The sequence below is a fragment of the Lepisosteus platostomus genome, chromosome 3, assembly GCF_059453375.1.
Source record: "Lepisosteus platostomus isolate fLepPlt1 chromosome 3, fLepPlt1.hap1, whole genome shotgun sequence".
NCBI lineage: Eukaryota > Metazoa > Chordata > Actinopteri > Semionotiformes > Lepisosteidae > Lepisosteus > Lepisosteus platostomus.
The window spans coordinates 612,902-629,467 of record NC_142613.1 but is presented as its reverse complement, the minus strand read 5'-3'; the positions used below and the strand labels follow the sequence as shown (position 1 = coordinate 629,467).

Below are 16,566 nucleotides of genomic sequence, written 5' to 3'. Positions count from 1 at the left end.
CTAGGAGCACCCTGTCAGTAGTCCTCTGTCTCTGCCTCACAGACAGGCCTCCATCCCTGCCTCACATACAGGACTCCGTCCCTGCCTCACAGTCAGGCCTCTGTCCCTTCCTCATAGTCAGGCCTCAATCCCTGCCTCACAGTCAGGCCTCTGTCCCTGCCTCACAGTCAGGCCTCAATCCCTGCCTCACAGTCAGGCCTCTGTCCCTTCCTCACAGACAGGCCTCAATCCCTGCCTCACAGACAGGCCTCAATCCCTGCCTCACAGTCAGGCCTCTGTCCCTTCCTCACAGACAGGCCTCAATCCCTGCCTCACAGACAGGCCTCAATCCCTGCCTCACAGTCAGGCCTCTGTCCCTTCCTCACAGACAGGCCTCAATCCCTGCCTCACAGTCAGGCCTCAATCCCTGCCTCACAGACAGGCCTCAATCCCTGCCTCACAGTCAGGCCTCAATCCCTGCCTCACAGTCAGGCCTCTGTCCCTTCCTCACAGACAGGCCTCCGTCCCTGCCTCACAGACAGGCAGGGATGGACAAGGAGGAGAAATTTTGTGCAGAAGAATACTCCCTATGCCTGAAACATGCCCCACAACAGAAGGCCCCAGATTTTCTTTGAACCTGAGCTCTGGGAAAATATACTCATTGTTGGACTGGTTTTGATTTTGATACTGTTTATTAAGGCTTTCTAGGGGTTTCCTAAGAAATTATATAAAATGAGAAGCAGGAAGGTCACAGATTAGTCTTAGTAATCAAATCCTTTTTGATTTATAGTTTCTTATACTTTTAATTGATATAGAAGTTCTATGAATTTGAGCTGAAGCTCAGCTACCGATCAGAATTCAGGAGGCACAGAGGACAGTTATTGAACCAAATCTGCTCAAGAACACTATATACATATAGACAAATCTGTGTTTATCAAATGTTGAGGAGTATCTGGTATTGTAATGTTATAACTAAGGAAGAGTAATAAATAATTAGATTCAATCAGACCGGTCTAACTTGTTTGATAGTACAGTGTGTAACTGACAGACTGCTAGGAGCGAATGTTACATTATGGAAGCTGTTTAATGTGACAGAATCATACAGCACATGACCAACGCGGCCTTTCTACTGTGAAGTACAACAGGACATTGGGTTTTCAAAGGCGTTGAGATCAAATCAGTTCAGGTCAAAGGGTCAGTCGGCACATCTAACCTGTTCGTAGCTAAGGATGTCGTCCAGCTGTTTCATTGCAAATCTACCTTGTGAGCCCAGAGCGGGATCAGCAGAGCTCTCACCTGAGGGGCAGGACTGCAGCACCAGGCAGACGTGGCGCCAGCCCTGGCTTCTCTCCTGGCCAGCCTGGGCCTGTCAGCTCCTGACAGCACTGGGACACTGGGCTAGTGAGACAGAGTCACTGGGCTAGTGAGACACTGAGTCACTGGGACACTGGACTAGTGAGACAGAGACACTGGGACACTGGAATAGTAGGACACTGACTCACTAGGACCCTGGGATAGTAAGACAGAGACACTGGGCTAGTGAGACACTGAGTTATTGGGACACTGGGATATTGAGGCTTGGACACTGGGCTAGTGAAAGACTGAGTCACTGGGACACTGGGATAGCGGGACAGTGAGACATTGGGGTAGTGGGGCACTGGGATAGTGGGACACAGAGACTTTGGGATAGTAGGACAGTGAGACACTGGGATAGTGGGACAGTGGCACAACCTCCATTGAAACCAGTGCCCTCCAGGCTCTAGAGCACAGCCTGTCAGATCACAGGGAGAATGACTCAGACACCCCGGGACGTCTTTACAGAAGTAAATGTGCAGCTTCATGATTTGTCACTGTAAAAAAACCCAAAGCCTTCAAAGCTTCAGTGACTTTGTTATTTTTGTTTTCCATATCATATCAGTGTCTGCTGCAGTCTGGACGGTGTCCCTGGGCTGTTCTTCTTTCCAGATCTTTGTTCAGGACTTGTGAACAAACCTTTTTTTCAAAGGAGGTGTTCTTTGAATTGGAAATGTCATTTTATCCCTGGACACAAGCAGGTACAGTAGGTGTTCATGCTGCATAATTACTAAAACACCAGTTCACCAGTACTTTGAAAATTCATATTCAGTGCAATCAGAATTTTTAAATCAGATCTTAAACCGGAGCTCTGCGGAGGGGAGATGGTGTCTGAATGAGCATGTGACTGGTTCCGTTTAACTCGTGACGTGTTGTCGGAGAACCTGCTCATGTCCACCCACCCTGCCTGTTGTAACATATGCACATTCTACTCTCTTCTACTGGCCTGACCAGTGTCCCCTTGTGTCTTAGCCTCTCAACACAAGCACTGTCCTTGACCACTCTTAAAATAAGCTGGCCAAGGAATTGGTCTCACCACAAGACTGATCTCCCATGAAGACTGGACACCTTCACCAGTGTTCTTTAATGATATACAGGAAACATGAAAATAGCTGCATTAGACTCTCTCTTACACCCTCCTGCGATGATGCCTGCGCTTATATTCTCCCACAAGTGTCCTAAGGCTGCCCTCTAGTGGATCAGACTGACACAGCTGCACTTAATATGCTCCTGTGCATATTAACTGGTCACAGTATTTGAAGATGAAAGTCTAGGACAAAGCAGTGTAGGTGTGGAGAAGTCCAAGAAAATGAATTTCAGTTTTTCATGAGTGCGGTGGCAGCAGCGCTCTTGAGGACTGGGGTCAGTTCCAGACCAGGGTGCCTTCTGTGCATGGTCTCAGCTTGTCTGTGAGGGTTTCTTCCCAGTTCCAGAGACATGCTAGCCAGGCTAATCGGTGTCTGTAGGCTGTGGGGGTGTGTGTGCCCTGCAGAGAGCTGGCGTCCTGCCCTCGCGCCTGCTGCGTCAGGGATAGGCACGGCGTGGGGTGTGATATCACTTACCGTGGTCGAGCACCTTTCTGATCGTGAAAGGACAGTCAAGACGTCAGTTTATTTTGCTGGAATTTGAAAACAGTGGAGAAACAGATGAGTGCACTGATAAACAAAGGCTTCTCTATTTTGTGTTTATTGGTGTATTGCAGAGGACAAATATCAGAGAGTAATTCAGAGCCAATCATTTCTACACCCGTATATCGGACTCTTATTGATACAGATAGCTGTGATAACAAGTGATAATGAGATTGAACCATTGAAGTTTAAATGTCAGAAACCTACAGATATTTTTTCAAGAATTCTTCACATGGATTTGTTTGCTTCAGGTAAATTATCTTACGATAGAAAAATTCACTCTCCCATTCTGGATAAACAAACAGGAACCGGATCTTTATGGTATAATTTCCTGAAACTCAGAGGGATCATTCTGTGCTCTAACTCCTCTGAAAGTTTTACTGGGTAGGATGTTCTGATCATCCAAGCTCAACCGGACAGTTGCAGGTAAATACATAGATCTGTATGTGTTGGAGGCAATTGTGTTCATTGGCGGATTGTGAGGTCCGGATGTGTTTGCAGGGCTGTACGGACTTGTGGATTGTGAGGTCCGGATGTGTTTGTAGGGCTGTACGGGCTGGCGAATTGTGAGGTCCGGATGTGTTTGTAGGGCTGTACGGGCTGGTGGATTGTGAGGTCCGGATGTGCTTGCAGGGCTATACGGGCTGGCGGATTGTGAGGTCCGGATGTGCTTGCAGGGCTGTACGGGCTGGCGGATTGTGAGGTCTGGATGTGTTTGTAGGGCTGTACGGGCTGGCGGATTGTGAGGTCTGGATGTGTTTGCAGGGCTGTACGGGCTGGCGGATTGTGAGGTCTGGATGTGTTTGCAGGGCTGTACGGGCTGGCGGATTGTGAGGTCCGGATGTGTTTGCAGGGCTGTACGGGCTGGCGGATTGTGAGGTCTGGATGTGTTTGCAGGGCTGTACGGGCTGGCGGATTGTGAGGTCCGGATGTGCTTGCAGGGCTGTACGGGCTGGCGGATTGTGAGGTCCGGATGTGCTTGCAGGGCTGTACGGGCTGGCGGATTGTGAGGTCCGGATGTGCTTGCAGGGCTGTACGGGCTGGCGGATTGTGAGGTCCGGATGTGCTTGTAGGGCTGTACGGGCTGGCGGATTGTGAGGTCCGGATGTGCTTGCAGGGCTATACGGGCTGGCGGAAGGACACACTGTCGCCAGGGTTCACCACCCCGAAGCCCAGATACAGGGGCTCTGTGAAGCTGGCTTGGAAGCGGTGCAGCAGGGCCATGGTGTCCGAGACGCTGTAGATGGACAGAAGCCCCCTGCTGTGGTCCAGGAACACTCCCACCCTGTGTGAGCGAGGCGCGGGGACTGCCGTGGACTGGTTGTCGTGCCAGGCGGAGTACCCCGAGGCCGAGCACAGTACGCCCCAGGACTTGCTGCTGCGCCCCAGGCCGGCGAGCAGGCCCTGGCCCCTCCTCCCCATGCTCCTGTACGCCACGCCGACGAACACCTCCCTGCCGGCCCACTCCACCTCCCAGTAGAAGCGCTTCCCTGTCAAGGCCTCTCGGCACAGCGCCTGGTAGTAGCTGTCGAAGCGCTCCGGGTGCGAGGGGTAGGGCTGCACCTTCCTCGTGCGCACCAGCCTGCGGTTCCCCTCGGACAGGAGCAGGTTGGGGTGCACTGTGTTGGGGTCCAGGAAGAGCTGGCAGCAGCCTGAGCGCAGGGGAGAAACACGAGAGGGAGAGAAGTTAAAACTGCTCCCTGGAGTCTCACCCCCAAGGCAGCTCAGCTCCCAGGCCCCTCTGATGTTCTCCAGCTGGTGGGCCATGATGGAAGAGATCCATCCATTCTCTAACCACTTCATCCAGAACAGGGTCATGGGGGAGCTGGAGCTTATCCCAGCATGCAACAGCTGCCAGGCAGGGTACGCCCTGGACAGGACGCTAGTCCATGACTGGGCGGACATACACACACACGTTCACAGTCTCTCACAGCAGGGGCATTTTCCCCACAAGCCAATTAACCTACCAGTATGTCTGCGGGCTATGGGGGGGGATACCAGAGCACACAGAAGAAACACACGTGAATACTGGAAGAACACGCAAGCTCCACACAGACAGCACCCCAGGAATCGAACTGCGCCATCTTGCTGCCTGACCCCACCCACTGACCCAAAACTAAAATGCATCGAAAATAAAAGCAAAAACTCACATTTCAAAAACTCCGCTCTGTTCCTGGGCTCTGGAGTGGTCTGCAATCTACTCACTTCGTGGAAGACAGAGGAAACAAGAGAAGGACACCTGTGAAATGACTCACAGACAACCAGGATGAACCAGCAGCCCCAGCCTCCCCCCAAACTCCAGCACTCTGGCCCCTGATATAGATGAGCTGCTGATACAGAGGAGCTCTTTACAGCAGATGTTAGGTGAGAAATATCTGAGGCCATGCTGTAAGCTGTTTAACAGCCTCCCTGCTTGAGGTCAGTACAACAGTACAGTTCAACAGCCCCAGTGGAGGTCGGTAGAGAGTAGTAGAGAGCATAAAGCTGGTTTTCCTGTGTGCTGGCAGCTCAAACGTTTCTGAGCAGCGTGCTCACTGTGTACTGACAGTTACCGTTGTGTAACAGGCTGCTTGATGTGTCTTCAGTCCAGCCTGCTGGGACTGATGTAGCCCTGCAGACGCTCTCCAGAAGCTCCCTCATGTCAGAGACGGCCTTCCTCACCGCCGCCAGGGAGAAGTCTGGCCGGGCCGGGCTGGAGGGGGCGCGGCCGGGTTCGGGAGGGGAGTGCGCGGGTGGGACGCTCTGCGGCACAGAACAGAAGACACGTTCCCTGCTCAAGAAAACGCCATTTGTGGTTCTAACAGAATCTAAAGCTGATTATGGGAATAAGCTCATCAATTCACATTTTAAAACCTGAGTCTGTCCTGGTGTGGGTGCCTGACTGCTCCAGGGGAACCTGGGAGGGGCCTCTTTCAGAACCGTCTGACCCCCTGACACGAGAGCTGTGTGGGTTTCAGATGTCAGCCACTGCGGTGCTAGCGCCTCCCCCTGGCGAGCTGCGGCCCTGCGGGACCAGCTCAGGGAGTGATTAAGAGCTGAGGACACTGAACACCTGGAGCCCCTGTGGCAGTCCAGGACTGTGACTGGAGACCCCACACTAGATTGAGAGAAGCAAGTCACCTCTACATTTTTACCAAAATACAGTCTACCGCTGTTCACACAATGTGGTGTTAGACACTGTGCTTACTGTCATTTATTCTGAGCTTCCCATTGTGCCTGAAAACTGCACAGTGCATAAAAAAAACCCATATGTTTTTGAAAAAATACTTAGTTTAAGGGAATGTCTATTGAATTCCCTGGGCACGATTAACATCAGAAAATGACTGATGTTTGTTATTCTGTAACAAAACCCCAACACCTAGTGTGAGAGGGACGTAGGTTCAGACAAGATGGAGATTCCTTGCTGGACTACAGGCCCCAGAATGCCGTGGGGATTGAGCCGCTGCCCTTCGTCACCTGACCAGCTGGCGCAAGACAATTGGTCATGTGACAATTTAAAATGCAGGAAGCTTAGGCTTGCAGCTGTCAGTCAAGCTGTTGTGTGGGATCAGAGGGCAGGTCCTCTGCAGTTCACCCTCCCTGGGGCAAGGGAGAAGGCACTGACTGACCAAGGAACCCAGAGAACTGTGAGCTGTTTGAAAGTCTTCTGTGAAGAGTCTGAGGTAGTTTAAAGCCTGGCTGCAATAAAGAGGGACTGGAAGAATCCAGTTAGCAGCTCAAAAAGGAAGTAGGATTTTGTTTTGAGTGGTGTTTTGGGTTTGTATTTTCCTATAACGTAAACCAGAGCACCTCTCTCCACCTCAGGTTGCCCTGTGTGTCACAGCTACCTGGAGGAAATGGAGGGTGTCCTTGACTTGCAAGAGCTGCTCCAGCTCTGCCTCCCTCCTCCTGAGCTGCTCCATCTCCTTCTCCAGCCTCCCAACGACGGCCTCGGCCTCCCTCGTCGCCCTCCGCTCCTGCTCGGCAATCTGCTCCACGACTGGGCCGCGCATCCTCTCCACCGCGTGCGCCAGCTCGCCGAAGATCTCCGCGCTCTCCGCCAGCGCCTCCCGCGCAGAGCTCTGCTCGCGGGATGGGAAACATACCTCAGCTCGGAGGCCAGAGTGCTGCCAGTCTGAGCAGAAATCTGACTCGCTGAGCACGTCAGGCCCCGATCGTGAACCACTGGCACCCCGTCCAGTCCTGCACCCTGTGCTTCTGGGATGGGCTGAGGAGGATCCAATTACCAGAAGGTCCTGCCAAGCACCTGCTTACATTGTCTGTGTTATGTGCATTTAATTGAATTACATTTAGCTTATTGTAACACAACGGGGGCTCAGGCGGGCGCCCTTGCCGCATTAGGTCGGCCCCCCACCGTCGGGGGCTCGAACCTGGGACTCTCGCGTCACTCTGCAGGGACCCAGCCCGGTGAGCCAAAGAGAGATCTCTCTACAGCCCAGTAGCTGTAGTCCTGCTATCGCAGGGAAGGGCGGCGACGTCACCTGCTCTGGTACGCCGGCTCTTACACAGTGCCTGTCGGCCGTAAGCGTTACACTATGTATTCTCATCATTTAGACTGTGCCATAAACCTATGCACGAATTAAATCCCACCTTGTGCGTATCAGTGCCTCCCAGACAGGTAACTCGCCTGCTCACTGGAATCTCTGCACTCTGGGAGAGACCGGACAGCCATTCCCAGACAAAGTTCAGGTCCTGCTCCGAACAGGAGTTTTCCTGCGAAAGGGCTCGTTCTTGGAACGCGCTGTCCTGCGTGCTGTTGCTCACATAGTTTTGTGTTGATTCCAAGTCTTGTGAGCCCGCAGATCAGAAACGACTTTCACCTCCTCGTGACGCCTGTGAATGTGTGATTCTCTCGCCGGTAGAAAAGCCCACCTTGACTGACTCCACGCCCTGTCTCGCCCTCTGCAGCTCTTCCCTCCTCTGCTGGGTTGTGTGTCGGATTTCCATCAGCATTCCCGCCAGCTGCTCCTGTTGAGACACAGGCACGGCTGAGCAGCGACAGCGCTGACGTCTCCCGTCTCCTCGCTGCACCCCGTCGCCTGACCTGCGTTTCCTGGCCACACGTCGGGGTGTGAGCCCCTCCTGGGGATTGATCGTGTCAATGAAAGAACTTCTTTACCGACTCTTAACACAGGAGGGTTTGATAAGGTCAGGCCACTTTCATCAGTACTTTAATATGTATTTCTTAAACTAAAATTTCTCAAAATTATAAAAAAAAATTAAGAAATAAAATACTAAATTTCCACTAACCAGAGTGTGGTTTGGTCCCCAGGTTACACGGAAAAGGCAGGATTACCCTCAGTATAGAATTCAAGTGGGATAGTAATTAGAATGTACACATAAACAGCACATACCTCGCTAACACACACAAGAATATTTTTTTCCATACAATGTTTTTTTACTTGCAGTGTTTGTCAAGAGTGGCAATGCCAGTTGCAGTTAAATATCTGAATCTGTGTTTTCCTGCTGATGTGGACGGGCTGAGTGAGACCCTGTGGGACAGGCCAGCTCTCCTGCAGCTGGTTCCCACACTCCTCCAAACCGGACTTGTCCACCAGCACAAAGACTCAAACCTGCCCAGCGTCTAGTGTGCCTGTCCAGCTCACGGTGAGCCTCAGTGTCTGCTCTCTACCTGCTTCAGGGCCCTCTGCTCCTCCACGGGGACGGTGTCGTGGTCTCGGTGGCCGTGCAGGGTGCACAGAAGGCAGATGCACACGAGGTCGGTCCGGCAGTAAACCTCCAGAGCCCGGCCGTGCTGTAGGCACAGCGCCCCCTGCAGGCGCTCCGCGGGGCTGACCAGCCTGTGCCCAGCGAGGACGCGAGACTCCTGGTGGGGCCTCAGGTGTGGCGCGCAGTAGGAGGCCGAGCACACCACACAGGACTTCACGGCGCTCAGCTTCGGACCCGTGCAGACGTCACACAGCACCCCCATGGGCCCGGCCCGGCTGGGGCTTGGGGCCGCGGGAGGGGGAGGGCCCGGGCTTGGGGCCGAGGGAGGGGGAGGGCCCAGCCCGGTCCTCCTCAGACTGTCGATGACCTCTGCCAGCACGGTGCTCTTGGCCAGGACAGGCCTGGTGCTGAAAGCTCTGCGGCACTGGGGACAGCTGTACAGCCCATCGAGGGCACTCTGATCCCAGTGGTGCTGGATACATTCCTGGCAGTAGCTGTGCCCGCAGGGAGTAGTGACCGGCTGCTTCAGGATACAGAGACACACAGGACACAGGAGCTGGTCCTCCATCCACTGGCCACTTGCCATTCTCTGACCACAGGCAGCAGGGCTGTACGAGAGCAAGCCTGGGCAAGAATACAGGACTCGCCCTCGGCTCGGGACTTATATACAGCCGGACACACCCCTCTGGCCCAGTGCCGAAACTCCTGAACAACAGGGGCTGGAGAAGCTAAAAATGTGATCCGGTGACTTGGAAACTGGGCTGACAGGAAATAAACTCTCACCTAGAACGTGTGGGAGATTAGGAGATCAGAATCAGGTGTCACATGGCTGTCGGTTAAGGTGTTTTTTGACAAGAAAGCAGGTTTGCCTGCTGATGTCAGACACTTATAACTACATAATCAGAGGACATCTTTATAGATAATTCTCGTTCACTAACAGACTCTACAGGCTTGGGTGCTGTGAAATTTGAAGGAAACTGCGATTACTCTGACAGAAAAATGCAGAACCCTTCCGCCCTGGTGTGACAAGCAGCTAGACCAGTGAGGAACACTAACCCAGTGCCCCAGTCTGGCAATGGGTAAAACCAGCATTGAGGGGCCAGATGCTCATTTTATCCTGTCAGGGCACTGTAGACGTGAGGGACCAGATGTGGAGGACTGAAACAACCCTCAGCCAGCAACCGAGAGATTAACAAGAACGTTTCCTTGTAGACTGGAGCATTTAGAAACATTGCTTACACGGACACCAGAGAAGTGGAATTCACCCGGTATTTTTCAAAGTAAGAAGTTAACGATGTGGTTTAGCGTGTGATCGTTTTTAGCTCCGACAGGTCAGTGAGTTGGAGCGGTATGGGGCCGTGGTAGTGAGCGCAGCCGCCCGACAGCCCCTCCTGCGCCCGGTCGGCTCCTGTGCTCTTGCCTGGGGTTGAGGTGGCTCCAGCAGCAGGTGTTTTTTATGCTGATGGTGCCAGTCCTGATGTGTGACACTGTACAGAATTTCCCCCAGGCACTTTCCGACACCTCCAGCTCGGCTGCATTCCTGACAGGCAGGCAGGCTCAGACCCCTCCCAGAGACGCAGCCGAGCTCGATGTGGAAGTGCTGCTCCCTGCCCTGGACACTACAGGGGTCAGACCCGCCCTCAGAGGCCGCTGTGAGAGTACTGTCCTGGGGACAGGCTCCAGCTTGGCTGTGACCCATGGCATAAAGCAGTCAGAAAATGCAGGGATGGATTTTCAGTCACCTGAGTTTATTTTAGATTTGAATGCTTTAGAGACGCATCTAAAACCTCTGGACACCCCAAGTAGGCATGACGCAGCATTAAGATAAGTTGTCACATGTAGGAATGGTGCAGAGATGTGTTTTGCCACATTGAAAAAACAGCTTACAAAGAGAAACAAAGAGACTGCAATCTAAATTAGTTTATTCTTGAGTGAGAAGGTTGTTCTCAGTGTTAATTAACAGAGCAGTTCAGGTTAAAGTCCATCATCAAACAATTTTCAAGAAATGTTAAAGATGGCATTTACTTCCATTTCTAACTATAATTTCAGAGGCCAATATTTAAAAAGGATACTGCATCACGACCCAACCACAGCTTGATCACAATTATCACAATGGCATTATCAGGTTTTACAGCATTAAAGAAATAACACTGTCTTCATTTTGTAGTGGGTAGGCGCTGCTTTTCAGTTCAAAAATCATTTTGCCATCATAAAAAATATTTTCAAGGCAAATCAGAACAAAATAAAATAATAAAAACGTTTTTTTCCCCAATGTGTGGAAGCTGACCAGACAGGTGCATACAGACAGTGCGCTGAATGCGTCTGTGTACTTTCACTGGACGCTCAAAAACCAGGGAAGTTTGAATCAACAGAGCCGGAGAAAGTTACAGATAAGACCAGTCGGCCCCTCTCACTCACTTGCCTGTTAGTAAGTTACATACTGATGCCCAACAAAAACAGCAGTCCACGCTTCTCATCAAGAGAAATGTTCGTTACTTTTTAAATCGTGAGAACGTTTGTTGACAGTTTGAGTGGTACTACTACTTGGGGTAAAATAAGAAGCGATTTCATTAAAACGCGAGGAGTTGAACATTTAGAATTTGAACTGAATTATCATTGTCAAAATGAGTAAAGAATCTGTCTCAAACGTCTACTCAAAAAGAGCACTTTACTGAACACAGAAACAGCGGAAGACATGACTGTGCCCTACCTCAGTAATGGTGATCACTCGGTTTATGTCGGCATGAGTGGAGCTGTCCCAGCTCTGCAGGATACTGCCCGCTGAAAGAGCTGTCCCGCTCCAACAATCAAAGGAGAAGAAAAACCGGGATCGGCTCTGTGAAGGACAGGGCACAGCCAGGAAGGCCCAGGGCCATCACAGCCATCTGCACAATACCCAGCTGGCAGGGGCTACAGCAGAAGAAGAACCCACCTGCACACCAGCCCTCCGACTGAACAAGACCCGCCTGCTCACAGGGATCAGGCTCACATGCTGAGAGCTGCGAGAGGAAGTCACTGCCGTCTGTGGGACTCAGTGTTTCAAGTCGGCTTCAGAGTGGAGGAAGTCTGGTGGCTCAGACAGAACCTTGTTAATTTAAGAAAGCTGCTGGTTCAGACTGAGGGTCCACACTGCTGACTGATCACTTACCTGGCAATACACTGCCAACAGTTTCCCATCCCTGAAGCTGATTATTAAGTCTCAATTTCCCAGAAGAAAAGCACAATGTCCTGCAGCGCTAGGTTAACACTGGCAAGACCTCTGGAGAACACTGATCCTGCGGCCGGCGACCCTGGCCAGCAGGAAGAGAGGCGGGACGTCCCACAGCTGTCTGTCCAGAGGCTGATCAGGACTGAGAGTCAGCACTGCCAGCCCCGTGTCTCCGCTCAGAGGGGTCAGAGCCGATCCCAGCTCTCAGTTTGACAGTGTGACACCTTTCACAGAGGAAATGCATCATGATTCTTTCATCTGGGTTTTTGTTCACATCTTTTGTTGTTTTGTTTCATAGCAGTTCAAAATATTTAAATCTGTCAGACCTGAGTGTTGTTTCTTTTGTGCATCAGTACACATTCAAGATCACACAAATGCCTCTTTTTGAATGATCGCAGAAAATCAGCTTTAAAAACACTAGTAGAGCAATTTGTTACAAATACCCACAAAACTTCATGTAAAAATGATCCTCCTTCTTCAGTTTGAAATACACTCAGTTGTCCCTCATATCCTTTATTTCTTTTTTTTTTTCTCACAGACCTTTCTGGACCCAGTAATCAGAAAGTTTCCTCTGTTCTAGAATAAAGGATACTGGTCTCTTTGATACTTATATACTTACAGGTCATGCCTTTTGAACACTCCAGGGGGAGGAAGAACTGCAGTGCCGTTGTGCCACCTAGAGGTTCAGAGCAAAAGCTACTGTTTTTACCAGCCAGTTTGAGACCCATCCAATCAGCTCAGGAAGTGGTTCACAAGCCCAGAGAAGGGGGGAAACATTACAGTCTTGCCTTATACCAGCCGCCAGCCCATCTTGTGTCTGAGCAGAAGTCATGGAGCTCATCGGGAAAACTTGGAACATCTGCTGTTGTTTTTTTATCTGGGCTTTGAATCAACACATGATCTGGGAAAAGCTCACCTGAGTTCGCTGGCTACAGACACAAGGAGGTTGGACCACTTTAATTAAATAGTCACTAATCACTTGAAGTAATGTTCTTTGAAGTGGGTCAAGGGTGTGCTCTTATTCCGAACTTCAGATTTTTATTGTTGCATTAAAAAAAAACACCCCCTGTCCTGTTGGACAGGTAGGACTTGGCCAGTGCATCGTGTAAGGCAGTCCAGTGCAGAAGAGGGCACACCCTGGTGGAGCAGGTGCTGGGACGCCAGAAACTCCCACATCTCCCCCACACTGAAGCAGTCTGCCGCTGAGCCTGGTGAGCTGTTCTTCATCCCATCGAGCAAAGCCACACAAAAACCTGTCGGAGAGTCAACAATAAATAAACTGTATTGCTCAGGAGGTGGTGATCTCTGTCTGGGTGGTACCCGCCCTCGCAGTACGGGGGCTTGTGCTTGACCTCTCAGGGGGGCTCCGCCGGCGCAGCAGGGACGCCCCGATCTGCGGCGGCGCGCGGGGAACGCGGCGCTCAGGAGCGGCCGTCAGTGCAGGATGAACTTCTGCTCGCACTCGAAGCAGTAGTACGGCTCGTCCTCGGTGTGCACCTTCTGGTGCTTCTTGAAGTAGTTGGACTGCTTGCACTGCTGCCCGCAGACGCTGCACTGGTAGGTCTTCTCGCCGGCGTGGATGAGCTGGTGCCGGTGCAGGTTGCTGAAGCTCTGGAAGACGTCGCCGCACACGGCGCACTTGCAGTAGCTCTCGCCGGTGCACTGCCGCTGGTGGTACTCCAGGCTCCGCCGCAGGGAGAACCGCTTCTCGCAGGTGCCGCAGTGGAAGGGCTTCTCCCCGGAGTGCATCTGCTGGTGCCGCTTCAGGTGGTCCATCCTCTTGTAGGCCTTGTCGCACTCGGAGCAGGCGTAGGGCTTGTGGTCCGGGTCCACCTGCTGGTACCGCGTGAAGCTCATGTGGGGGGTGAAGCCGTCGGCGCGGATGGTGAAGTGGTGGGGCCGCTTCCGCTGGGGTGCCCTCGCCACCCCCGGGGCCCCCCCGGACCCCGCGGACGACGGGGCCGCCGCCACCGCCGCCCCCTGGCCCGTCTCGAAGAAGGGCTCTGCGTGGAAGACCTCTTTGTAGACCACGTGCCGGCTCTGCAGGTGCTGCGGCAGCTCGACGGCGTCGGGGCCTTCCTCGTAATTCTCCTGCGGAAGGAAGCAGCCGAACTCCGAGCCCCTGGGCTGGGCGAGCGGGAGGCGCAGGGACTCCAGCCCCGACAGCTCCTCCTTGAGGTGCTCCGGCGTGGCATCGGCATGGACACACTCCACTTCACACAGCTCCTCTTTGATCTGGACACATTCCACCTCCCACTCCTCCTGCTTGATCTCGTCAAACTCCGGGTCGGGCAGCTCCTGCTTGATCTGCACCAGCTCCACGTCGGGAAACTCCTGCTTGAGGTCCGAGACCTCGCAGCTCCCAAGCACCGACTCCATTGCTGCGCTGTGCGCTCCGTCCGCTGCAGTACGTCTGTGCGGAAGATCCCAACAGCAGGAATTAGGCATTCCGCATGTCGGGTTCAACAGTTTGGAAACAACAGCAGAGGCACCTACACCTGCACTCACTAGCGGGAAAGAGCGTTCATTACAATTGCCAGATCCGTCCGTGACAAAGGGGTGAAGATTTACAAAATGTATTGAGTGAAAATTAATCAATATTTTGTAACTATACACAAATGCAGCGGGTGTATCTATATATAATGTTGCTGAATTTATGCAGAAAAATAGAAATCTGCAGAACCTGTGGGTCCATATTAAACAGAAATGCCCCAAGAGGGGAAGCCTAATAAACCACATCTATACAAAGGTCTCTGGATCATAAGAAACACACAGAAGCCACATGGAAAAGTAAAGCAAACTGCGAAAGTGGCATTTATGTGTTGCCATAATTCTTTAAAGGTTTAGATTCAGAAAAGTATGAATATTACTTGGCAATTTTTATAACATTTAGATTTGAATTATCTTATCTACAGTCCCTGTGGAAGTCTAGCTTGTCTTCCTAAAGCAATCTGACACCACTACTCCAACCCCGGTACCTCTTAACGATGGGTCAGTGGAGAGATGTCATTTGCACAGCCTTCCAAAGAGCAGGACTCATTCTGGGCCACGACAGCAAGTCGCTGTTGACCTGCAGGAGGAGAGAGAAATAGTTCAGATAACATCCATCCATTTAAGAGAAAGTCACAACAATTGAAATCTTTTAAAGAACATTCTAAAAAATAGGTCTTTATTTCTAAAGATGCTGAAATAGTGTCTCTGTGGCAGGTGGATGTTCTAATGTAACTTTTAATAAAACAACAAAGACATACAGAGTTCACATATTCACAGAAACCCAGAGAATCTTATCCCAGATGGTGAAAGGAAAGCCCAGCAGCTCCTCCTATCAACCAAACAAAATCACGTCACTAAATGAATTTCCTCTGTTCCAGGACCCCAGAACGTACAACCAAGACTCAGAAGTTCAAGGAGGCACCTCCTCTGTCACCAGAAAACTTTCAGGCGGTGCCAGTGTTTCCAGGAATGTGGAGAGTGACGACCCTCAACCAGACACAAATTCTCCAGATGCTCCTGGGGTCACAGCAGTCCTACAGCCCCACAGCCTAAAAGAACTGAACCTCTTCAGTCTTGAACAGAGAAGACTGATTCAAGTGGTATCTGATTCAAGCATTCAGAGATCTCACAGGTGCTGATAAACTCAACCCAAATTGACTTTTAAAATCAGTTAAACACGAATAAAAGGAAAAGTGGAATCTACAGACAAGAGCATTTAAAACCAAGAACAGGAGGCAGTTTTTCCCCTAAAGGGTTAAGGGAGTCTGGAACAAGCTGCCCAGCCACGTGGTTTAAGCAGATATCCTCGCTTCTTTAACGAAAAGACAGGATGACATCCTGAGATCAATTAGCTAACTATCAAATGGGCTAAATGGCCTCTTCTTGTTTGGAATCTTCTTAAATGTAGAACTTGTTGGAAATTCGTTGTATTTACCATCGGTCTATAGAGAAATTTACTCTTTACCTCAGATACAAGTCCCGCTTATTTACATACCTGATAACCTCACACGACAGTGTCAATATGTCATTTATTCATATAGATGTCGCTGTTTCAAAACAGAAATATTAACTAGACTTAAAAGGAGGACAGATTGAAGAACTACCCGTAAAACAAAAGAGTAACAAAAAGATTTTACACACAGGAGCGTCCTGTGGAAAATACCGTTACATTTCAAGAGGCACCTCTGTGCCGTCACACACAGCAGTCTGGGAAAGTGTCTGCAAGAACCGGACAGGAAAATAAACCGGTTTAAAGGCGCCTCCGGGGTCTGGGCTCTCCGCGCCTTCAAACTTCACACCGCGGCTCCGCGTCCAGCCCGTCCGGGAGCCGCCAGCCCGCACGCACAAGTCCAGACACCGCTGCCAGCCTCTCTCCCGACTGAGGAGAGCGCGTTTCTGAGTTCATACACATGAAGGAGTTTGTTATTGTTATTTGTGTTTTCGCAGGTTCTTAAACGCCGTTCCGATCAAACACAAATCCCGTACGAGGTCGCACTAAAGGCGAAGAGATCTCGCAACGATTGCAATAAGTTAACTTTCTGCAAACAGTATTATATACATATATTTTACAAATACTCACAGTCCTGTTTCCAGTGCAGTTCAGAACCCACTATTCAAATTCAAATATTTTATTTACGTGCGATCTTTCCTAGTCCCTATTCCGTCTTCGTTACTTCTCTCGGTGTCCGTCAACAACACCGTCCCCCTCTGCTCCAGGCGGAATACAACCAACAG

General features: G+C 51.1%; 2 protein-coding genes across 2 annotated transcripts; both read right to left on the bottom strand.

Annotated features, from left to right (window-relative positions):
* Window positions 1–3,002: 3,002 nt before the first annotated feature.
* LOC148673965 (E3 ubiquitin-protein ligase TRIM16-like) lies at window positions 3,003–9,619 on the bottom strand. The gene is made up of 6 exons (XM_088623622.1): window positions 8,593–9,619; window positions 7,833–7,928; window positions 6,788–7,021; window positions 5,513–5,702; window positions 5,111–5,164; window positions 3,003–4,612 (listed from the first exon to the last, which is right to left on the bottom strand). Exons 1-6 carry the CDS (start codon window positions 9,214–9,216, stop codon window positions 4,080–4,082), a joined length of 1,731 nt encoding a protein of 576 aa, XP_088479748.1. The 5' UTR covers window positions 9,217–9,619; the 3' UTR covers window positions 3,003–4,079.
* A 916-nt stretch (window positions 9,620–10,535) lies between these two features.
* LOC148673964 (uncharacterized) lies at window positions 10,536–16,566 on the bottom strand. Its single transcript, XM_088623635.1, has 3 exons — window positions 16,412–16,566; window positions 14,817–14,908; window positions 10,536–14,251 (listed from the first exon to the last, which is right to left on the bottom strand). Exon 3 carries the CDS (start codon window positions 14,215–14,217, stop codon window positions 13,273–13,275), a length of 945 nt encoding a protein of 314 aa, XP_088479761.1. The 5' UTR covers window positions 14,218–14,251; window positions 14,817–14,908; window positions 16,412–16,566; the 3' UTR covers window positions 10,536–13,272.

Bases quoted from the DNA above. Each gene is read 5' to 3' on its own strand.
- LOC148673965 (XM_088623622.1), bottom strand. From the start codon at position 9,216: ATGGCAAGTGGCCAGTGGATGGAGGACCAGCTCCTGTGTCCTGTGTGT. The intron at 7,929-8,592 runs GTAGAGAGCAGA...GTGTCTCAACAG, and splicing joins AGCAGAGGGCCCTGAAGCAG to GAGCAGCTGGCGGGAATGCT. The intron at 4,613-5,110 runs GTGAGTTTTTGC...CCCTGCGCTCAG, and splicing joins CAGAGCGGAGTTTTTGAAAT to GCTGCTGCCAGCTCTTCCTG.
- LOC148673964 (XM_088623635.1), bottom strand. From the start codon at position 14,217: ATGGAGTCGGTGCTTGGGAGCTGCGAGGTCTCGGACCTCAAGCAGGAG.